This window comes from Urocitellus parryii, chromosome 5 (genome assembly GCF_045843805.1).
Source record: "Urocitellus parryii isolate mUroPar1 chromosome 5, mUroPar1.hap1, whole genome shotgun sequence".
Classification (NCBI taxonomy): Eukaryota; Metazoa; Chordata; class Mammalia; order Rodentia; family Sciuridae; genus Urocitellus; species Urocitellus parryii.
In genome coordinates, this window is record NC_135535.1 from 189,846,785 (window position 1) to 189,869,268 (window position 22,484).

Genomic DNA, 22,484 nt, shown 5'->3' on the forward strand with positions numbered 1-22,484 from the left:
ATATAATATAATCCCCGAATTCAAATTACTCTATTTCAAGAGTAAACTGGTCCTAGTATATCTATATGTCTGTGCCTTTGGAGTGAATATTTGCACAGGAGAATTTCTATGAGCCTTGCTATAGATATTAAGTCATCTTTGATTTTGGAACAAAAGCAGATCATCTATACAATCCCACCTTGCAGAGATGCTTGTTTTGTAGATTTGAAACTGAAGCACAGATGCATCAAGTTCCAGGTCACTTAAGAGAATCTGTCACATAATGATAGTAGATTAAAATTTTCATCTCTAGACATGGGCTGAGAACATCTCTCTTTCTCTTCATACACTCTAATTACATTGAACAGCCTTTTTAAAAACGATGTTGGTCTTAAATGTTTCAATTAAAAAGCCAAACATATTGAAATGTCACCTTTCTTTTTCCATCTTGCCTAAATCTTGTCTTTAGGAAAATGTATTCTTTCTTTTTCACTGAGTCACATGATTTTAGACTAACACAGGATCTTATACCTTTTCTATTAAAGCATTTTTAATAACTGATCTGTAGGAAAACAGCATTGTTGGTTTTTAATAAGATGTAAAAAGGAAAGTAGGGGCTCTTTGGTAAAATTCTGAATTAATGCTGAATTAAAGATCTTTCTTGCTGAGAGTACATTCAAGGTTCTTCAGCATACCAGTGAGCTCCTGTTAGTCTCTAGGGAAGGAACATATAATGGAGTCTATTCCTTTAATTTTATATTATCATAGGACCAAATTTTTGCAGAACATCACTGAGGACATTTCATTCTGAGTAACACATTTGAGAAAATAATATTTTAAATCTAAGCGCTTTATTTAAAAAAAAAAAAAAGAAGAAGAAAAGAAAAATTGACAAATCAGCCACCCAAGGTTTCAAAGCAAGTTAGTAACAGATCCAGGTTCCCATCTGGGTCTTCTGTTGCGAATCAAACAGCCTCCGTGCCTCCCTGCACCCTGGTACACATCGATCTTCCACCATGGAGACAACCAGATCCATACTAATAATAATATTACCTTGCTTTTATAGAGTATCTGTCCTCCAAAATGCTCCAAGCACTTTCATATGTATTGCCTCATTTATCTCACTTGAGTAGCTCAGAATGAGCCCCCAGTAAGTCAAGCGAAGGAAGATTGTCACTCTGTCTCTCTGATCTAGAGGACCACATGCTCTTAATGGTAATGGCAACATTAAAATTTACCCAGCTCGCTCCTTGGTTATTCTTTACCATTTTATATATATATATATTTTTTTTTCTTTTTTTTGGTTCTGGGTAACTCTGGTTTTTAAGAGTTGACAAATGGCAATAGGTGATTAAAGAAGATTTGAGCATGAACGGGCTGGTTTGTCTCAATTCCTTTGGTCAGCAACAAGCTTCCTTCCTTTAAAGTCCCATCAGCCTCGGATCGGATGAAGGCCAGGAAATATATGGGCCTTTGCCACAGATCACTTCTCCTTCTTTTTGAAGGTCTAATGGGATTGTTATGGAGCATCTCATTGCTTTATACAATAAAACACACCTGGACCCAATAATCCATTCATTTGTACATCAGCTCCCATTTTCTGTGGGGACAGGACAAATTAGACACTGCATTTTATCCTTAGTGCTCAAAGGAGCCTGAGCCATGAACACACTCACTCGGAAGAGCAGAGGGAGGGGATAGATGGCCAATTTGGATTCAGAGTAGAGCTTTTCCTTTCAGATTGGATGCATGCTACTGGAGGCCACTGTCAGCCGTGATCTGCATGATGGCTGTGACCAAGCAATGCAAAATGTCTTTCTTCCAAATCTCCCAGCTATGGGTCCACACAAGCTTCTTTGATTTTAAACTACCATGTTGGGGATTCCCGAAGTCAATAGGCTTTTACTCTCCATGCCCCTGGTGATATATCAGATTTGAGGGAAGGACAGTGATGCTATGTTTTAACAACAGAAGTTATTCATTTACATTTAAAGAAATAAAATATGTATAAAAGACACTAGCATGGGTGTCCAAAGACTTTAGTTCTAGCCTCAAGTCTGTGGCAAATAGCATTTGGTTTTGGCTCAGATTTAGTTTACTCAAAGAGTACATTCACCCCAGGATGAGCCCAAGTTGAGTGCCTAGAAGCTGCAGTTTCTTGATCTGGTCTCAATTCCACAAGCTGCCTGGACCAGAGCAGCTCCCTGCATTGAGTGTAATTCTTATTTTCAAAGGTACAAATCTTGCAAGTCAACTATTTCTTTTGGGGGGGGTCAGAGAAATCACAATTTATTTCAGCACTAGGAGGGAAACTGTTGTTTTATCTACTGAGGTAATATGTTCATCTCTTTCAAGAACCTTCCTAATAGATTATCGAGTGTGATTTAACAACACTCTGTCTTCCTGTTACAAACAAACTTCATCCAATTTTCTTCCAAGGCCAAACTTCAATGTTGTAAGTTCTTACCTTATTAAAGAAAAAAAAGTTAAGTCAAATCAAGAGAAGAAGTGCTTAAACGTGTATTCCAACACAGACACATGGGTCTGGGCAATTACAACAGTCATTGATCTCTTAGCAGCTGAAAATAATAATAGCTACTCTCATGGAGATAGATCCTTGGAGTTAATAGTGCAATTCAATGTGCCTTATCACCTCTAATGGCTGGGTCTTTCATCCCCCCATTCAGTGTTAAGGGGTAGAGTGGGTGCCCCCTAAGAGATTCTGCCTAGAGAAGTCAGCAACTTGTTATCATTGCTCTCCAGGGAAAGAAGACCTACTATGCCCTTGTACTAGGTCTGTCGCATAATTTCTTGTCCAGATATCTGTATTGGTTGAAGGTGGCATACTACAAAGTCAGAGGATGAAAACATAAGAGAAAGAGACGGTGTTGAACAATCAAAAAAAAAAGTTCATTAGGTTTTCTTTTCAACCCCAAAGCTCAAAGTCCACCTATAATTCTATTTAAACCTTCAAAATCCCCTTCTTAAACATTTTACACATGTATCTCCCTTGTTCTAAGATTAAGTGCCAATACATTAACAAATTGGGCACTTAAAATACATTGGTGCTCTCTCAAACAGGCAGCTCTGAATGCCCACATCAGTTTAACCTCCACTAGGTGGCGCTCCGTATCAACGTAGTTTTTTAGTGTTTCCAGAAAGATCGCCTGGGGTTGCCAGTGGTTGAGGGTCTTTAACTTCCCAATACCACTATGTTCAAAGGGGAATGTTTGGGGAAGTCTAAAAAATTAGCTGTGCTTCAGAACTCTAAAGACTATCCGTTTAGTAAGTCCCATTGAGAAATAATGCTGTCATGTGATTGCAACACCTCTCAATAAACAAATAGTAACAATAAATTGGGATAGAAATGAGTTCCACATGTTGAGCTGATATACAATGAATCCAAATAAATTGTCTCTGTCTTTATTTAAAAACCAAGGCATACTGTTAAAATCATTACTAATGACAAGCAAAAGCAAACCATTAATTTATTTGGATGCTCCTAAAGCAAGAATTCCAGAGAGATAATGAAAGAAAGGAAGGGATTGATGGGGGGGGGGGCACCAAGAGAGAAAGGAAGGAGCAACACTGGCAAACAAGAAAGTAAGGCAAGTCCAGCTTGAGAAACAGAGGTGGGGTGATAAGAAAGATTTGACTGTGAGAGACTAAAAAGGTCTCCGAGAACAGAGTGGAGGCAGGACAATGTGAATCAGAGAAAGTAGTGAAATGGAAAAAGCCAATCAGGGTATACCTTGGGCAAAGCGTATTTCGGAAGCTTCATTTGGGCAAACGCATTCCTCCGGTAGGACACGTAGTAATGTGGTCTTCCTCCTGACGTCAGCTGTATTATAAAAACAAGGTTGTAAGAGGAGCTCTACCATAAAGGTCGCAGGTCACAGAAGTGCTACCTGAATGGAAGGAGTTGGTTGCCCACGCAGCAGAACGGATGCCCGTGCAGGCAAGTGTAAAGAATTGGCATTTAGTTCAAAAATCAGCCAATACACGGTATGTGTATTAGTCAGAGGCCCAAAGTGAACCCACTGTACAAAAATATATCTTTTAATTTGCACTGTAGCTCAGAAGCCAGAAAACATTCTCAGTTTTTTTTGTTTCCAAATGATATAAGCCTTAGAGTGTATCAGTTCCAGCCCAGCTCTCCAGCCCTATAACAGGTGCCTTTGCCATACCAGAAGGAAATGGTTCTGGTTGAATAGTGGAAGGGGAGCCTCACGTCTCTGGGCACCAGGGTCCCTTTTGATGAAGTCACACTGATGACTGTGGGCACATCCCACAGACAGAAACACCGGCCTGCTAGGCAGAAAGGCAAGCCAAGATCATGGTCCAAATCCATTTTAGGTGTCTTTAGAAAGAAATTGGGAAAATTTGAATCCTGATGGGTGGGAGAGAGAGAAAGAAGGGTTATATTCTCCCCGTAGGCACAGGCACCAGGCTGGACACAGTCTCTGCCAGCATCTCTCTCCTTGGTTGCTGCTCTAAATCTATGTGAATACCTGGACATGAAACGTTAGTGAGAGTTTGCATATTTAGAATGTCAACAAATACCTGGGGTAACGTTCATCAGACACTCAGGAGTGTGACAGGAAAGTTATCATCTGCATGGCCATTATGTGCAGATTGCCTCTTAGTCCTCTTTGTGGGTTAGAGAGAGTCATGTTTAAAGTGGCACAGATAGCAAACTATGTATGAATGCTGAATTGATTCTGATTTGCAAATTACAAATGCGGATTAGAAACGGTTACTAGAGACAAGAAAAGGTTCCTGGGAGAAGCACTGATAGAGAAATGAATTAGGCAGACCAATGTATGCAACTGTTTGAATGTCATTTGAAATTATGGGAGTATTCATTACTCATTTCCCTGAAAAAGAAGGAAATGGTGTGTGTGTGTGTGTGTGTGTGTGTGTGTGTGAGATCATTTATGAAACACTTAAAATTATAGAGGCTGATATGGAGCATTTTAAAAAATTCCTTCCTCAAAGCATGTGATTAAATCTTCTGAATCAAAATTTCTTGTCCGTATGTATATGTGCAGATACACAGTATGCATCAGCTATTTAGAAATTATACCTTTTTCATTATTAATGGAAAGCAATAACTGAATATTTAAATGCATTGTTCATACAGAACTAACATTTTCCTTAATTGCTCCAGAGAAGCAAAACACACTAACTCCCAGTGTCTTCTATCCACTAAGGAAACTGTTTCCCTTTTTTCACTTTCTTAGGAAGTGAAAAGCCTGGCTGAGCACATCTCATGCAAGGTCTCTTTATCCTAACTGCATTCAGTCCTGACAATCACGGTTGATTACTCTTACTCTGGCCTCTGCTGCCCACTCCCTCCAGGCAGCACAGTTTCCCTTCCCACCTTTCTCCCTACTCTTAAGTTGGTTCCAGGAAGGAGATGTCTAGCTTGGAATTCCCCTGATAGAAGAGCCTGGCATATTTGCACAGTCATGCAATGACTGGGAGCTGCTCTACAAATCAGATGAAGGGACAAATGGAACTGTGTGTCATTCTGGAGGCCACCTTCCTGCTTCAAGGTAGTGCCTGTGTGACCCGCTGATGTGGTTCTCTAGACATTGCCTGAGGATCAGCATGTACAGAAGCTTCCCACTCCATATGTTCCTTCCTTCCTTCTTTCCTCCCTCCCTTCCTTCCATTTTTACTCATAAGCCATGTGAGCAGGTGGAAACGCTGTGACAGACAGAAATAAGAGTGAGGGACAATCGGTACAAGTGGATCTTTCTTACCTGAACAAACACATAATCATCCTGGACAATCAAAGAGTCTGGGTCAATGTAGCCTGGGAAAGGTTTATTTCTGTTGGTTTCTGTGCAGTTCTGCATTCGGCAAGTAAGGTATTGTGAATCTGAAAAAAAAAAAATGGGGTGGAGGTATACATGCAGCATTTTAGAGTCAGGGTAGATGGTGTATATTTCCCTTGCCATCTCCATGTCTTTAAACAAACCTCCAATCTTCACATTGGTAATTGCTGTCATTTTTGTTACGATTATTATCATTATTCTTCGACTCCCTTGCAATTACCATCAGCACCCTCTCCCTGTGGTCTCACCAACTGTTGCCATACCAGAATACTAAATATCTGTTCTTTAATTTTTTTCCCCCCAAACCTAGTGAAAATATTTTCCCAAACTGACATTTAATAATGCTTGTGATTTCGTAGTTACATTCTTCTCTTTAGCAGGCTTCCCCTCCATACTCTCACCTTTGACAGAATTAGGGAAACATATTAAGTCATTAACCATCTCAGGTGGAAGTGCTGTTGTTACAAATAATGATTCTTTAATAATATAAACATGTTTCTTCTAAGAATTAGAAATCAAACAGAATAGAGGGATTCCCATGAGTCAAAAACTTTGTTCTTACTTTTATAGATGAGTAAACTGAGCCTTGGATCTCACTAGAAATTACACCTGCTGATAAGCACAGTCTCCATATTGATAAATCACTCTTACATCAATTCTGTCTCCATTGCTGGAAGGAGGTGGTATTGGGGAAGCTATTTTTGTTTCTCAGTACTCAATATTCTGACCCCTATGTAATCAGATAGTTTCAGCTCTTACTTAAAATGGCTTTTGCCTCATTGCACCTAGAATAAATTCAAACTCTGCACTGCCCACCACTCCAACTTCCTTCTTCCTCCCACACTGATCTCTTTGTTTCTTGCTGTGAGTTTTCTAATTCAGCCTACTTTATGTTCAGGAACTTGGCCAAACTTTCCACCACATCAGAGGCATTTTATTTGTCTCTGCCTACAATACTTCTCCCCAGGCTGCTACCAAAGAAGGTTCTAGATTTCAGGTCACAGTTACTTCTAAGGATCTTCCCTGACTGCTCTGTATTATATGCCATCCCATTAATTCCCTCCATGGAATATCTCACAATAACAAATGTTAGTATTTTTTTTCTGTATCCTTTCCCAATTAGAATGTAATGTTCATGGAGACAGGTAACTTTATTTTTCTTTTTTCTTTACCCAAGCCTTGAGTTCCTGGAACATAATAGGCAATAAATGATTCTATGTTGAACAACACCTCTTTATTGGAATATATATTTTTAATTAAAAATGTATGGGTAAATTTGATTTTAAGAATTATAGATACATGCAGAAATCTGTTCTAAGTGAAAATATATGAAGGCCACAACTTATATGGAAAGGGGATGGACAGTAGCACATTGAAGAGGACATGAGTATTAACTAAATAATTTCAAAGAAATCAGCAGGGTTGAGTTTTTTTTATCGGTCGTTCAAAACATTACAAAGCTCATGACATATCATCTTTCACACATTTGACTCAAGTGGGTTATGACCACCTTCACATCGGGTATTCCATGCTCAACAAGAAGTGCCACTAGGGGGCGGCATGTACATTGGCCCCCATCTGACCAAAGAAGATGTAATTGCTGATAAGCTCACAGGCACCTGAAGAAACAGGGCTTTCCTCATCATCTTCCTCACCCTGCTGCCTTCTGTGGGTAGGGGGTAGCTCCCAAGTACCCCATCTGCTCCTGGTGAAACTACCTCCTAAGTTGAACTAAAGAGAGGACCTCTGCTGATTCTTTCCTGTCTCCTTTTCCTAGACCTTCCTGTGGTTCCATTTTAAAGCATAACTCAGGATATTTTTCCTTAAAAACAATAACTGGGACTCATCTCTTCTCCAAATGCCCCCCCCCCTATAACACACAAGGTCTGTACAATTTCACACTCCACTCGACCTTTTTGATGCCTTTAAGTTACTTCATTTTCTCAAAAGGTACCTTGAGGTCAGAGATGATGAAAATCTGTGACTTTGAGATCTGAGCTTAGTTCTGCTGTGGCCATTTACTAGCTGCTTAGTTCAAAAGAAATCACTTCACTTTCCTGAACCTTGCTTCCTTCATCTATTAAATAGGGCTGACAATATAAATTATCTAGTAGATTGACTTATAGATAGGATTAATTATGGAATAGTACATGTGTTAAATGTTTTGAAATTCAAACTTGTTCAAATGCCAATTATATCAATAATGAGAACATTCTTGCTTTCTTTTTTGCTATCTGTCACAATGATGAGATCAACCTGGGCACATAACAGATCCTAAACAAAGCTGGTTAAGCTGAATTTGAATACTGTAACTATATTTCTGTATCAGGTACGGTTAGAGGCCTACTCAAACTCCATTCTTCTCCATTTGCTGGGGGAAAAAACCGTATTGGACAGACTCATCCTTCTTCCCTGTGACTCAGAACATCGCATAAGTAGGGAAGAATCCCACTGGGTTTAGGTCCACTCTGGGTTTTCCTAGTCCTCTTGGCATTCCTAGATTTAGAAGAGGGTATTTAAATCTAGCAGATACCAGGTGATACAGCAGAAGGCCCTCCTCTGCCTCTGGACTACACTGTGTCTCAATGTGGTGCTTCAAACTGCCCTACTGTCTTGATTATCTGAAGAAGCCAAGCTTTGCATGAAGCTTACATGATGAGTGTGAAAGACAGACAGAAAGTACCCTGATGACATCAGCTACTGACTCTACAGAGTCGAGAGCTGCCCTACTGCTTTGATTCTCCTTCCGTGAGATACTGAATAAAAACTATAGTCAAAGCTAACTGAATCAAAGGTTCTTGATCAGGAATTTTGGGGCCTCCAGTTACAAGTTTCACTGTAATTTTAGAGCTGATGTATAACTAGGGCTTCCTGATATATATATATATATTCCTTATCTTTTTTGAGATAGTATCCAGTAGTTTCTTTTTTAAACACTCACTATTGTCTTCATGGAGCCCCAAACAAACATAAGATGAAAAACACAAACATATACTTATCACATTCATAGCTCATCTATATGAAATTATAAATCTGAGGGACTGAGTAACATTTGTTGAGCAACACTATGCCAGACATTCTAAAGGATGTTCACATTTACTTGGTTCATTTAATCATCACAACACTGCAGACTATGATATATCAACTGATTTTTCAGATATGGAGAGTAAAACTCATGATTTATAGAAATGGCAGTATGGGGTTTTGACTTGGTTGGCCTGACTCCAACTTTGGTTTATTTCTACCACACTATGTGGCATGAAAAATCTCAGCAAGTTTCAGGCCAATTTTTTTGTCAAATATATTTTGGCTTCTATCAGAGTATCAAGGGATATCCCTAAATCCCAAGTGAAAACACCCATAAATTCATATTTTATGAGATAACTGGCAATAGGGATCAAGATACTTAAAAATCTTATCCTTTGGTCTTAGGTTCATCTCTGCGAATTCTAAGGGAATAATGATGTATGCAAGGAGGTGGCCACTTGGTTTTTCATCACAGGGAAGTATATATATATATATAAAATTAGAGAAAACAAAATGACCAATAGAGGGACAGTTAAATAAACATGGGACATGCATAGTTGGCTATTAAAATTCTGCTACTGTGAAGGGATATGTATTGAATTTTATATTATAAAAGGAAATTACCCATTAATAGTATGGCACCAAAGTGAATTTCTTAGTTTTGAATGGTATACCTTGGGTTATAAAAATGTGAACACTGAAGGAAACTGGGTGGAGAGTACATGTACTCTAAACTATCTCAGTAATTTTTCTACCTGAAATTATTCCAAAATAAAAGTTTTTAAAAAGTAGGTTACCACAATATGTGCATTATGGGTCTACTTTTTTTGGCAAGTTGTTTATATATAGATATCAATAGATGCATGCCTACTGAGGAAAAATGAATAAAACATTTATTTCAATAATAGAGGAAAAGCAGCAATGTAAGGAGGTTGGACAACCTGTGTACCCATCGCTGGTCCCATACCTCTCAGCTTGGTAGGTAGAGGAGAGTCTTTTGGGCTTATGAGACCAGCGTGTTCTGGGTTCCTCCAACCCATTCTGCATTCTGCAGTTGAGTTGTACCTGAGCCTGTCTTTGGGCTTTAGAATGACAAAGTATACATTTTGGTGATAGAGGAAAAGCCTCTGGAAGGAGTCTTTAAACCAATTCTTTCTCAGAATGGCTCAAAGTGAAATTTACAAGCTGAAGGGTAAATGATCCATTCTGAGCTGCCTGCCTGGTAAAGTGTTCCCCGGTTTGTTCCCTTTCTCCTTCTAATGGAAATAGAAAGAAATTGGCTGCAGTTCATAATGAGAGACCAATCACTCTCACTCCCCTAGGGCTTGCTGTAATAGCATTAAGTATGATGAACTCTTTCCATATTCAATTCTGGTGAGCGTATGATGCAATTCCATAGGAAGTGTCTTGTAATTTGGCATTAATTAATGTCAATTAATGTATGCAACTGCTCCACGTTAGAATTAATTTCATTACTTTTCTTACACAGATGTTTTCCTTGCCACAGGTAATTAGGACGCTGTGCCGCTCTTTCTGAGCATTCTCACTATTTGCAACAGCTGCTGATTGAAATAATGCAGTCCCCATCCACCCCAAACCTGTGCTGATCCAGAGAACTGGAGCTGCCTTTGCAAGGCCAGGCTTTGAGTAGAGAAATAGGGGTTTAGGAGCAGGCCTGAGGGCTACCTTGTGAACCTAAGCAAATCACTCATCCTCGCTAAATTCTGATCCATAAAATGGGAAAAAGTGATATCCACCTCACCGGTGGTTGTGACAATAGAAGACCTTAATCTGGAAACATGTTTAGCCTAGTGCCTGGTTAGACTGTGCTTAAATAGAGGTCGCTGTAATTTTTATTAAAGTCCTCTCTCTTTATTGCTCACTGTGTATCAAAGTGAACATCTATAAAGTATTACAGACATTTCTGAGACAGCATCTTTATTTGTATTCAAGGTTTGGTTTGGGTCAATTTTTTCGCCCTTCCTATGGAATCACAAAAGATCTCTTACACTCAAAGCTATCTTTTAAAATAAAAGAACGAAGCTGGAGGCTTCATACTACATGACTTCCAAATCTACTACAAAGCTATAATAATCAAAGCAGCATGGTACTCAGACAGAAGAGCAGACACACTGGCCAACGAAGCTGTATAGAGAGCTCAGAAATCAATCCAGACACTAAGATCAACCAATGTTCCACAGAGGCACCACAATACATAGTGAGGCTGTGGATAGAGCTCAGTGGTCGAGTGCTTGGCCAGAAGTATAAGGACCTGGGTTCCATCCCCAGTACCATGTAACAAAACAACAATAACAAAAACCCACAATAGGGAAGGGACTCTATCTTCTATAAATAAATGGGAAACTGGATATTCAAAAGCAGAAGCACCCATTAAGACTTTGATCTTACATCACAAGTGAAAGTCAACCCAAAACAATTAGAGATTTACATATAAGTCCTGAAACTGTTAAGGTTACTAGACAGAAATAGAGGGAAAATGCTCCACAATATTGGTTTGGACAAAGATTTCTTCAATATGACCCCAAAGCAGAGGCAAATAAAGCACAAATAGACAAATGAGATTGTGTCAAAATAAAACGCTTAGGCACAGCACAGAAAAGAGTCTGAAGAGACAGACCAGGGACTGAGAGGAAATATTTGCAAACCATACAACTGATCAAGGCCTAACACCAAAATATATAAAGAACTCAAGTCAGTAGCAAGGAAACAACCCAATTAAACAATGATCAAGGACCTAAGTAGATACTTCTCCAAAGGAGAATACATGTGGCCAAAAAGATTATGGTAAAATGTTCATCATTGCTAGTCACCAAGGAAATGCAAATTAAAACCACAATGAGCTATTACCTAAGGCCCATTAGATTTATCAGAAAGACAAAAGGTTACTGTCAGCCACAAGGGGGTGGAGAAAAGGGAACCTTTGTACACTGTAGGTAGACATGTAAATTAGTACAATTATTATGGAAAACAGTATGCAGTTTCCTCAGAAAGATAAAACAGAATCATCCATATGATTCAGCAAAACAATTTCTAGCTATACATCCAAAGGAATTAAAATCATTATGTTGAAAAGATAACCTGCATTCTCATGTGTAGTATGGTATTTTCCACAATAGCTTACATAGGCAATTGACCTGTCCATCAACAAAATGAATTGGATGAACAAAATTCAGTACATGTACACAATGGAATACTATTCAGCCTTTAAAAAGTGGGAAATTCTGTTAATTGTGTCAAAAGGGATGAGTTTGGAGGACATGATGATAAGTGACATAAAGCAGTGACAGAGAAACAAGTCCTGTAGGATCTTATATCTGAACTCAAAAAAGTTGAAATCACAGAAGAGCGGAATGGTAGATATCAGAGGTTCTGGGAGGAGAATGGATGAGGAAGGCCAGGTATTGATCACAGGGTGCAAGATGTCAGTTAGCCAGGAGGAATAAGATTTAGCAACCTATTGCACAGAATGGTGACAACAATAAATAATAATGCATTGCATATTTCAAAATGTGAAGAGTACATCTAAATCTTCTCACCACAAATAAAATGAAGAGTGTGTGAGGTGTTGGATTTATTAATTAACCTGATTTAATCATTTCCACATTGCAAATATAAATCAGAGCATGTTATATCCTAGAAACCCCATGAATAGAAGCAATTACTTTGAAAATAAAAATTTAAAAATAGTTATCAAAAATATGCTCCTTACATAATTCCTAAATAATAAATAATCTGTATGAAATAGTGGTTAACTGGCAGGACCAGAAAACAAGCCAGGCTAGGAGGAGAATGTGAAACCACCTTTGCACCCAGCACAAGGGACAGCCCTCCTGGAGCCTGGAGGTGAGCCCTCCTTCTGATGGAGCCACCTCTTAGGGCCCAGCTCCTTCTGCAACATGCTCTGAGCCCCTGAGAAGGTCTTTTACTAAGCTAGGCTCCAGACTCTCTGATGAGGGTGGTTAGAATTTTAGAACCAAAGAGGTTGTTCAAAAGCAGGCTGTTACTTTAAGATCTGGCACGTCTTTTCCATACTTTACTCACAGAAACCTGTTTCTGTCCCAGTCCTGCCAAAATAAAACAAAACTCTGCGACATTGCTGGCAAGTCCACGTCTGGAGGGCTTCTGCTATTTCTAAATGGTGTTCTTATTCCTGGCTGACACCCGGTGTTCATTCAGAGAGCTCTGCTGGCTTGAACTGCTTTTCTTCTCCTGCTACTCAGACTATACTCTTCCCTGGCCTTCGGTACAGTTTTTCCTGAGGCACAGGCAGACTGTCTCTTCGCAGAATGTCTCCATTGATGGCAGCAGCAGTATTAACCTCCAAGTTAACCAGGGCAACCTCTCCTCTGGGTCAGGAACTGGGCTAAGTGGATCACCTGGTTTTGGGTTTTTTTTTTTTTTTCTCTTTTTCTTTTTTAAACTTTGTTAAAAAAAAAAAATCATAGAGAGGTACTTTGTACAACTGAAGAAACCCAGACTTAGGTAAAAAATTTGTACAAGTTCATATTCTAGTAAATGACATAGCAAAAAAAAATATCTATCACAGACCTCTGAAACTGTCTATTCATTCTATTATTCAAGAATTATTTCGCAGCAAATACTTTAATATGCCTCATTACTGTAGCTGTTTAACTAGAAACAAAACCGAACTATACAGTTTTTTTTAAAGTCACTTTAAAATGTTTTCCCAGCCCCATTAATTTCAACTGTGAAACAGAACAATCTCTAAGACCCATACATCTGCATGTAAGTTTTCATTTGTTCTTTCTATTGCTCCATTATTTTCAGAGCTTTACCATTAAAGGTCCCCACGTGCCTGCTCTCGCACACACACACCATACTTGGTATGTGCTCATCAGGCAGCTGTTCATAAGCACTCCCTTCCTAATCTAGAGTCCTCTGAGGCATGTACCATGTAGAAATTGAAATCTTTAAAATTGAGACTCATCCCTCTGCCCTTGAATGTCCACACAGAAGACAAGACATTCCTGGGAAAATCATAAACTTCCAAACATTCTCCTTTGACATGGTGAGCTTAGACTTGACATTGCTTTCTTTATAAAATGTCATGATTAAATAGATTAAACATTGCCTTTTATTACTGGCCTTTGGGCATTTGGGAGTCATTGGCTGCTATAGGAACATTCTGGGATTATAAAATTTTTGCCAAGCATAAGATTAGGAAGTGTGAATATGAGAGGAACCTCAGTCATAACTGATGGAAATACAGAGAAGTCACTGGCCAGTTTCGATGCAGGGTGGTGAGGGTGTCCGATGAGTTGGGCAGGTGCCAAGGATCCACAGGTGAGAGGCATCCCACCTTCACACATCTGCACAGACGATCTGCTCTATATCAGAAAGTTCTACTGAGATGCCACATTTATTCACTTTGTATCACGAGCATTGTGGACTTGTGTCCCCCAGGTCCTAGAGTGCTCTTGAGGATAGAGACAATTTTACTTTTCACTCTGTTCCACAGAGAGAGCATCATGGTGGGGCATGGAGGATTTCTTGGCATGGGGACATCAGTCATCATCCCAGAAGAAGAAATACTGGTCAAGAGCACCAGGGCATGACACATGTTTGGGAAACGCCTATTTGTGTTTTGCAAGCAAGCCATAGCAGAAATCCACAGCACAAACTCCTTGAGTTGAGCAAAGACACAAAGTTACCCACAAGGTCACCCCAGCCATGAAAAACTGAGAAGCACATGGCTCATTTAACTTTCCAAATTAAACTTACAGGGAAAGTGGGGAGGGGTGCCAGAGAGCCCAGAGACAGAGCAGGAAGGACAAAGGGTAGGGAAGAGCAGGAGAGAAGAGAGAGAGTGAAGGAAGGGAGAAGGAAATGTCAACAGTTCAGTGCATGGGGCAGGAAATACAGTTTTTTCTCCAAGCTTTTTTGAGGTGGGGAGAGGTGTGCAGTATTTACTCAAGACGTATCTATATATTATAAGATTAATTTCAGGACAGAGGGTCAGCTCAAGGGATTGCCTCTGAGTCATATGAGTGCATTCCAACAACTATTCCTTCACTTATTAACTTACTGTTTCTATCACACTCCATGTCGAGTACTATACTTTGAACACTGTGGATGTTCAACAAGAAACGAGGTGGAATAATTCCTGTTTTCCATCAAGGAACACACAAGGACAAGGGGCACAATTGCCCGCCCCTTGATATTCTAGCCACCTGCCCGTCATGTCATGTCTCAGCCTGCCAAGCTTGCTTGTACTCCATATCCACAGCACATGCTGTTCCATCTGTTTGGAATGCTTGTCCACCAGACAGACACAATTCTCTCCCTTGCTTCCATAAGGACTTGGCTCAACTATCAAATGTCACCTCATCAGAGATTTCTTCCTCATCCACCCTCTTCCACAATCCTTCTCGATTCAGCCTGCTGTGCTTTGGTGTGCTTATACATTTGCACACACACACACACACACCTCATATAAATGCATGATACCTTTGCTTCTCATCCGTTTTCCTCCCCCAACTAGAAGGCAACCTTTATAAGAGCAGGACCTTTGTGCTCTGCCTTCCTTCCTTCATTCATACCTAGGAGAGCACTTTCCACAGCACAGGAGTCCAACAATATTTGTCCAATGAGCGATTAATGCACCTGAGTGAACCAGACCTGGTTTTAAATCCTAGTTCTGAGACAATGGGGAAAGCACTTACTCATCCTAAGCCTTGTTTTCCTCATCACTAAAGTGAAGAAATAACCACAGTACCGACCTCTAATGGCGATCTTAAGTACTGCAGCAAAAAATGACCCAGGGCAGTGGCACCAAGCCAACAGTGGAAATACAATGCACAATACTAGTGCCACTGTCACCCAAGGATGTACTGGGAAGATCCAGAAACATTACTAATTTTCCAGAAATATTACTAAAGGTCACACATACATGCTATGCAGACTGCTGTGGCCGCATCCTGCCGGATCCTGAATACCCACTACAAATCCAGATCAGTCCTGGAGTTAAGACCTGGGATGACATGTTTCACTGTCTCACCTCTGTTCTCTCATCCTCAGGATGGCAGGCGTGGCACAGGTCTCTTATAGAGAGGGAAGCACACAGGAAGCACATGGAGTAGTGCACAAGGCTGCACAGATGTGGACATGAGAGCTGCCCTGTTGGCTGAACCTGTTAGAACCCAACCATCAGGTTCTTAACTGCTCTGTGGGGAGAGCTATTATCTTATTTCTTGCTTTTCTGATTGGTTTCCAGGGCTGTCTTTAACCTATTGAATTAGAGAGACTGAAACCAACAGTAGTTGAAATCAAGGGACTTCTGCAATGTGAAAAATGGGGTCAGAATGGCAGCAACAGGAAGAACAACAGAGCTTCTGTGCCTAGGCACCATGCAAACCTTGACGCTTTATTTGAGATTGGAAGAGAGGGGACAATGCATTTGTACAGCGTGCTGGGAAGTCGCTGGAATCTACCACAAGTGGAGTGGAACACAGGTGGAAATGGCTCACCTCTTCTTCGGCTCCACCCTAGAAACTATTCCTCAGTTGACTGTGAGAAAAGGGAAGTGGAGACTGCAGAGATGTGGGGATTGAATAATGGGGACTACTTTGTCACTGCAGAAACTGGCTGGAGCGGGGTGACAGGATTTTGTCTAAAAATACCAAAGTGTTAAATCTTCTCTAAAATATTAGAAAGATTTGATTCTTTGAGGTTCACTGAAGAAGACATCAAAATAGCCAAATATTAATTTTAAAACTTCAAGCTTGCTCCTAATTAATGGCACAGATATGCCATGTTTTTCTGCTCGTCAGATGGGTTGGATGGGTTAGTTAAGACTCAGTCACAACATCCTTCCTTGATGAGGGCTGGCTCACAACACAGGCTTTCTCCTGCTGTGGGACTATGCATTGCGGTAACTATTTCAGAAGGCAATGTGACAATGTCCAGGAAGATTTAAAATGCATAAGTTCTGACACAGGGATTTCCCTTCAGCAATTTCTCTTTCAGTAATGCGTGCTGTTTACACAGGTGTAAGTGCTTGTTAACAAAAGAAATAATGTGTGTGTGTCAGCATTAGATAAAAGTCTATGTATCTTTTAATAACATAGTGATTATTAATTAAATTACAGTTCACTGTACAGTGGGTTTCTACATAGTGGTCCGCCATGAAGCTGCTACATTTCAATGTGCTGATATTATGGAAAGATTTTTAGCTTACTGTTGTGATCACCAACACTAACTTTGGCACAACACATGAATACTGTATGAGTCGTGTGTGTGTGTGTGTGTGTGAGTGAATGTATGTACACATACGTATTCATCCTTAGACCTTGGATCCTGCTCTCATAGAAGTGGTGGAGATGAAAAGTTATGATCAAAGAACACACAAGTGGGAGGTAAAATTTCAAACTGAGATGAAAGCAAAAGGAAAAAACCATGGATAAAAGCAAACAAAATAGAAGTTGATTTAGATTGGGAATTTAAGAAAGTCTTCCCCTAGAATTGGGTTCTTAGCCTGGCATCTAAACCAGCCGAGGTGACTAATCGCACTCAATTGGTCAAGACAGGAGGAGGACAGGAGGAGAATATCCCAGGCAGAGGAAGCAGCAAGGATTCTATACAAAAAGTACACAATACTACTTCCTGGGAAAGGGAATGAAGACCAGGAAGTAGAGCTCACTCATTTGATCTGTTTGCGCCCTAACTACCCTTTTTGTTATTGTAAGTTGCTATTCTGGTGTGAAAGCAATTGATGCTCATAGTGAAAGCTCCCAAGCACTCCACAGTTCAGCCAGGAGGACTTTTAAGAACTGCATTCCCTGTCACCTCTCCCACTTATTTCAGCCATGCTGGGCTCCTCTACATATTGACACGCACACACACGGTTCAGGGTGGAAAGCAGATGGGAAGGCAGGAGGACCGAGAGTAGGAAAGAGATTTCCAGTTCCCACTCAAGACAGAATTAGTGGCTTAAAAAAAGCTGGGAGTTTCATTTTGTTTTATTTCAGCGGGCAGGGTGTTTAGTTTGAGGTTCATTTCACAGAGTTTTGGGGCAGTTATTTTCACAGTTGGATAAAGGGTCAAGGTTTATTTTTCCTGAGTGAGGAAGATTAGTCCTTGGGATAGTAGTTACAAGGTTACTTACTCATGCAAATAGATCCTGAAACCAGTAATTGTCCCCTGCCCCCTGTCCCTGCTGCCATGGATCACTACCAGCACAGAAACACTCAGGTCACTGGCTGGGCCCTTCATTTCAGAGTGAAAGGGAGATGCAGTCATGGCCAAGCCTGTGCTACACATGATACCGGCTTACAGACAAGCACGCATGCAGAGGGAGGCATATGTGTCATTGCCAGGGGACGCATGCTGGCAAGAGGCATGCACCTTTCCTCCAAAACCACATACATGGGAAATACGGCACCCATGGCAGGGAGTCAGTGTTTCCTGTGCTCATCATGTGCTCATCTCTTTTATATTTTATTGATTCTTTTCATTTATATGTGATTCATTTTGACATAATTATAAAAGCATGAAATATAATTTGTTCAAATTCAGTCCCCAGCGCCTGCTCTCATCTTCCTTTCCTCCCACCTCCTGTTCCTTTCCCTCTACTCTACTGAACTTCCTGCTATTTACTTAGAGTTTTTATTTTAATTAGTGTCTTGTTGGATGTTCATGATGCATAAATAAGAATTTTAGCCTAGAGTCCTTCCACTATCTTTCCCTATCCCGTCTCTCCTCCCTTCTCTTCATCCCCCTCTGTCTACTCCACTGATCTTTCTTATATTTCTTTTTAATCACCTCCCCCTTATTTTGAATTAGCTTCTGCATTCAAAGAAAACATTTAACCTTTGACTTTTTGAGACTGGCTTATTTCACTTAGCATGATAGTCCCCAGTTCCATCCATTTACTGGCAAATGTCATAAAGTCATTCTTTTTTATAGCTGACTAATAATCCATTGTGTAACATTTTCTTTATCCATGCATCAGTTGAAGGGCACCTAGGTTCGATTCCTAGCTTAGCCATTGTGAATTGTGCTGCTATAAACAGTGATGTGTCTGCTTCGATGTAGTATGCTGATTTTAAATCCTTTGAATATATACCGAGGAGGGGGATAGCTAGGTTATGTGGTGGCTCCATTCTGAGATTTTTGAGGAATCTCCATACTGCTTTCCAAAATGATTGTACCAATTTTCAGTCTGACCAACAATGTATGCTTTTCCCCATATCCTTGCCAATATTTATTGTTACTTATATTCTTAATAATTGCCATTCTGACTAGAGTGAGATGAAATCTCAGTATAATTTTCATTTACATAAAGAAGACATGTCTACACAGTGATACTCAAATATTTTCATGAATTCAACAAATCTTAAATATTTTAAGTTTGGAGCTGTGTTTTATATGTTGAACAAAGATTAAATAAGATCTATCTTTTTATAAAGTTTGCAATCTAGCAGTTCAGTCAACATTTTCTAACAACATATATTACACATTATACACAAAACAGCTATGTGGGATAAGTCAATAGAACGTAGGATTTCTTTTTAAGTGTTGCACTGGGTACAAATGACATGCACAACCTCACACGCATACCCACATCCACACAGAAATATTAAAGTTAAAAAAAAAGTCTTTGCATCCTGAACGAGGACTTGTCAATTTGTCCTCAGTTTAAAGTGGGAGCCAATAAAAAAAAATGTCCCTGATAAATATGTTCAAGGTTTTCCTATAATACTTCCTCTGATTGATAGTAATTGAACTTGCCCTTTTCAGCTTACCTCCCAAGGCTGTGACTAACACAAGAAAGAGAAACATCCTTGTCACAGATGTAAAGTACAAGACATCCACAGTTCAGAACATAGTTGGTAAGAAACGTGTGCTAGTCATAGACTCTCATGGAGCAAAAAGCTTTTCAGAGCTCACCTCCTTTCAAACACAGGGACTCTGGCAAATTAATTATCAATTGTAAGACAGGAATATATGAAATGAGACCATGTTTAAAATTTGAATAACAAACCCAGATAAGGATTTGCAACTCATCTTATAGAGATGAGCCAAACTAGCAAGTGAGGCATTTTTCCTGTGTCAAGCTACAAAATTCTTGAACACATTAAAATTTAAAAATTCAAAGTTAAAAAAATATATACTTGTGTATACATATATACACACCCATTATATACATATGGTTTTAGAATATATTATAAAACATGTACAACCTATAATATAAACAATGGTTCCATATACTTCAACTTTGTACAAAATAATAACAAAGGGGTGAAAAAACAAGGAATTGTTTCAATCAGGAAATAAGAGGAGAAACAGAGCCACTGGACTTCTTGGAGAAATGGACCAGACTGGCTTTGATAAACTCACTCTCAAATCCTGCCAGCAGCAGCAACATCTGCTGCTCTGCCCTCTCTGTGTTCTGCCTTCCCTCCTCTTCCTCTCTGCTTCTTTTACCTTGAGTCCTGGTAATAACAGTCTTGGAGATAGTAGATAAGGGGGGGGGGGAGAAGAGGAGAGAGACTGAAAGAGGAAAAAGAGATATGATACTAAGACAATCTCATTTTTTTTTTTCATGCTGAGACAGGTCAGGTATTATGCTTAGATCCTTTATTTCAATTGGTAGGTAATTTTTTTCTTTCTGTTTTGTTTTGACAGGGATAACTTTTCAAATTAAATCCCTTTATTGAATTTTCACCCTTGGATAGTTTCTGAAGATGCTGCCTTTACACAAATACCAAAAAAAAGTAAAATAAAATAAATAAAGTTATTACTGATGTATTTCACGCCTTGGGAAGGCTGAGCCTGAGATGGCATTTTGGTGTGATCAACCACCATGCCTTCAGGGAGCAGAGGAATATTAGGTATGAGAAAATGTGCAGATCAGAGAGAGCCGAGGACTTGTTTTTGGATGTGGGGTTATGTGCATTCAATGCCAGAAGCCAGAAAGCAGCATTATCCCCTAAAGCCTGAAAATAAAAGCAATCAGGGATGCTACCAATTCCATCCAGAGTCTTCTAAACAAGGGTGCAGTCATGGGAGACAGACCCTAAAGCTCTTTCATTAATTTCCTGGTATGGAACTTTGCTCCTCAAAGCAGGTTTCACAGATCAGAAGCATGGGATCATCAGGGAGCCTGTTAGGAATGCAGAATCTTGGGCCCCTACCGAATCAGAATTCACATCCTAACAAGATCCCTAGATGGGTTGTATGCTTGGTAAAGTTTGAGAGACAGTGCTCCAAAATTTTCAGGCAACCTGAGTTAGCTAGGTGGTAAAACTGACAACTGATCAACTATTCATCCATTCTTTCAGCATGAAGTTGGTGAGCTCCTTCTACATGGAAACACTGTGGTGTGTGCTGTAGAAAAAACTGAACAAAGGTATAGGTTCTCTGCTTTCATGGGACTCATAGACCAGTGGGGAGTAAAAGTTATGACGGAATAATCACATCGATGGAATATACTATTTCAATCAGAAATAAAACCAAAAAGGAATACATTTTACAAAAGCAAACAAAAGAAGGAATTGGTTTAGAATGGGAGTTTAAGAAAGTCTTCACTAATACACAGGTGATTAACCTGAGGGTAACCCATCTACAGTGATTCATTACATTTACTTGGTAGGGGAGAGGCAATGGAAGAAGGTTTCCAGACAGAGGAAATGTCAAGAATGAGAGCCCTGTGGCAGGACAGAACCCCCTATACATCAAGAACTGAAGTCAAGCCCGAAGTCCTTCAGGCCAGGAGGGAGGGAAAGGCAGAACAGAAATTAGGCACCAGGTTAGTTAGGACTTGGCTCCTTATCATCAGAGCAATGGGAACTTAATAGAGAGCTTTAAACTGTTTATGCCTTTACTTTCACATCAGAAAATATTGATCTTTATCTTGTGTTTACATCTGGACCTTGGAATCCAAGATAGTATCATGTGCTCCAGGGTCAGTCCCTGAGAGAGTCCACTGCAGAGATGGGAAGATGCTCTGAACTGCTGAGCTCATTACAAAGCACAGGCCTGCCTGGGTGCATAGGAAGAAGGTCATAGTCAGTCTCAGACCCTGTTCTGCACTCCAACTAACTGTGCCAAAGAATGTATTCATATCTCCAAAGGGGAAACAAAAACCTCTAGAAATGAAAACCGTGAAAAATCTCAAATGGAGGTCTTGGAGGTTGGGTGGCTTCTGGGGAATTGAGTTGCACAGGTGACCTGCCTTTTTCTATCTTTCTTTCTTTTTTTTTGCTCCAAGCTCTTTAAGTGTAGATTTCCTCTGCCTCTGTGTTGAGGAGAACCAAGGACAGGTACATAGAAGTAATAAGGCAATCAGAAGTAATGAGCATTCTTGAGAATTGTGAGGAACAGTTTAGAAAGAGGGAATGTCTTGGAAACTCCATCATCACTCTGGCTCAGTGCTGACCACTCTGTGCACTCCTTCATATGCTTCAGTTTCTGTAATTCTCACCTGAATGGTGACTGTGAAATAGACACTACTGTCCTCTATGAATTTACCATATGCCTTAGCTAAATCATTAACTTAGTTTCCTAGGCTTTGGTTTCCCCATCTACTAAATGGGAATAGAACCTACAAAGTTGTCTTGATAATGTACATGATGTGCTTAGCATAATTCCTGG

At 39.9% G+C, this 22,484-nt stretch overlaps 1 protein-coding gene across 4 annotated transcripts in view; it reads right to left on the reverse strand.

Moving 5' to 3' along the window:
- Sorcs1 (sortilin related VPS10 domain containing receptor 1) overlaps positions 1–22,484 on the reverse strand; it is a 477,578-nt gene that overhangs the window by 109,234 nt on the left and 345,860 nt on the right. For all 4 annotated transcript variants that reach the window (XM_077798467.1, XM_077798468.1, XM_077798470.1 and 1 more), the window contains exons 7-8: positions 5,748–5,866; positions 3,731–3,820 (exon numbers count right to left, since the gene is read on the reverse strand). In XM_077798467.1, coding sequence (XP_077654593.1) covers positions 3,731–3,820; positions 5,748–5,866 — 209 coding nt within the window. The remainder of the gene's footprint in view (positions 1–3,730; positions 3,821–5,747; positions 5,867–22,484) is intronic.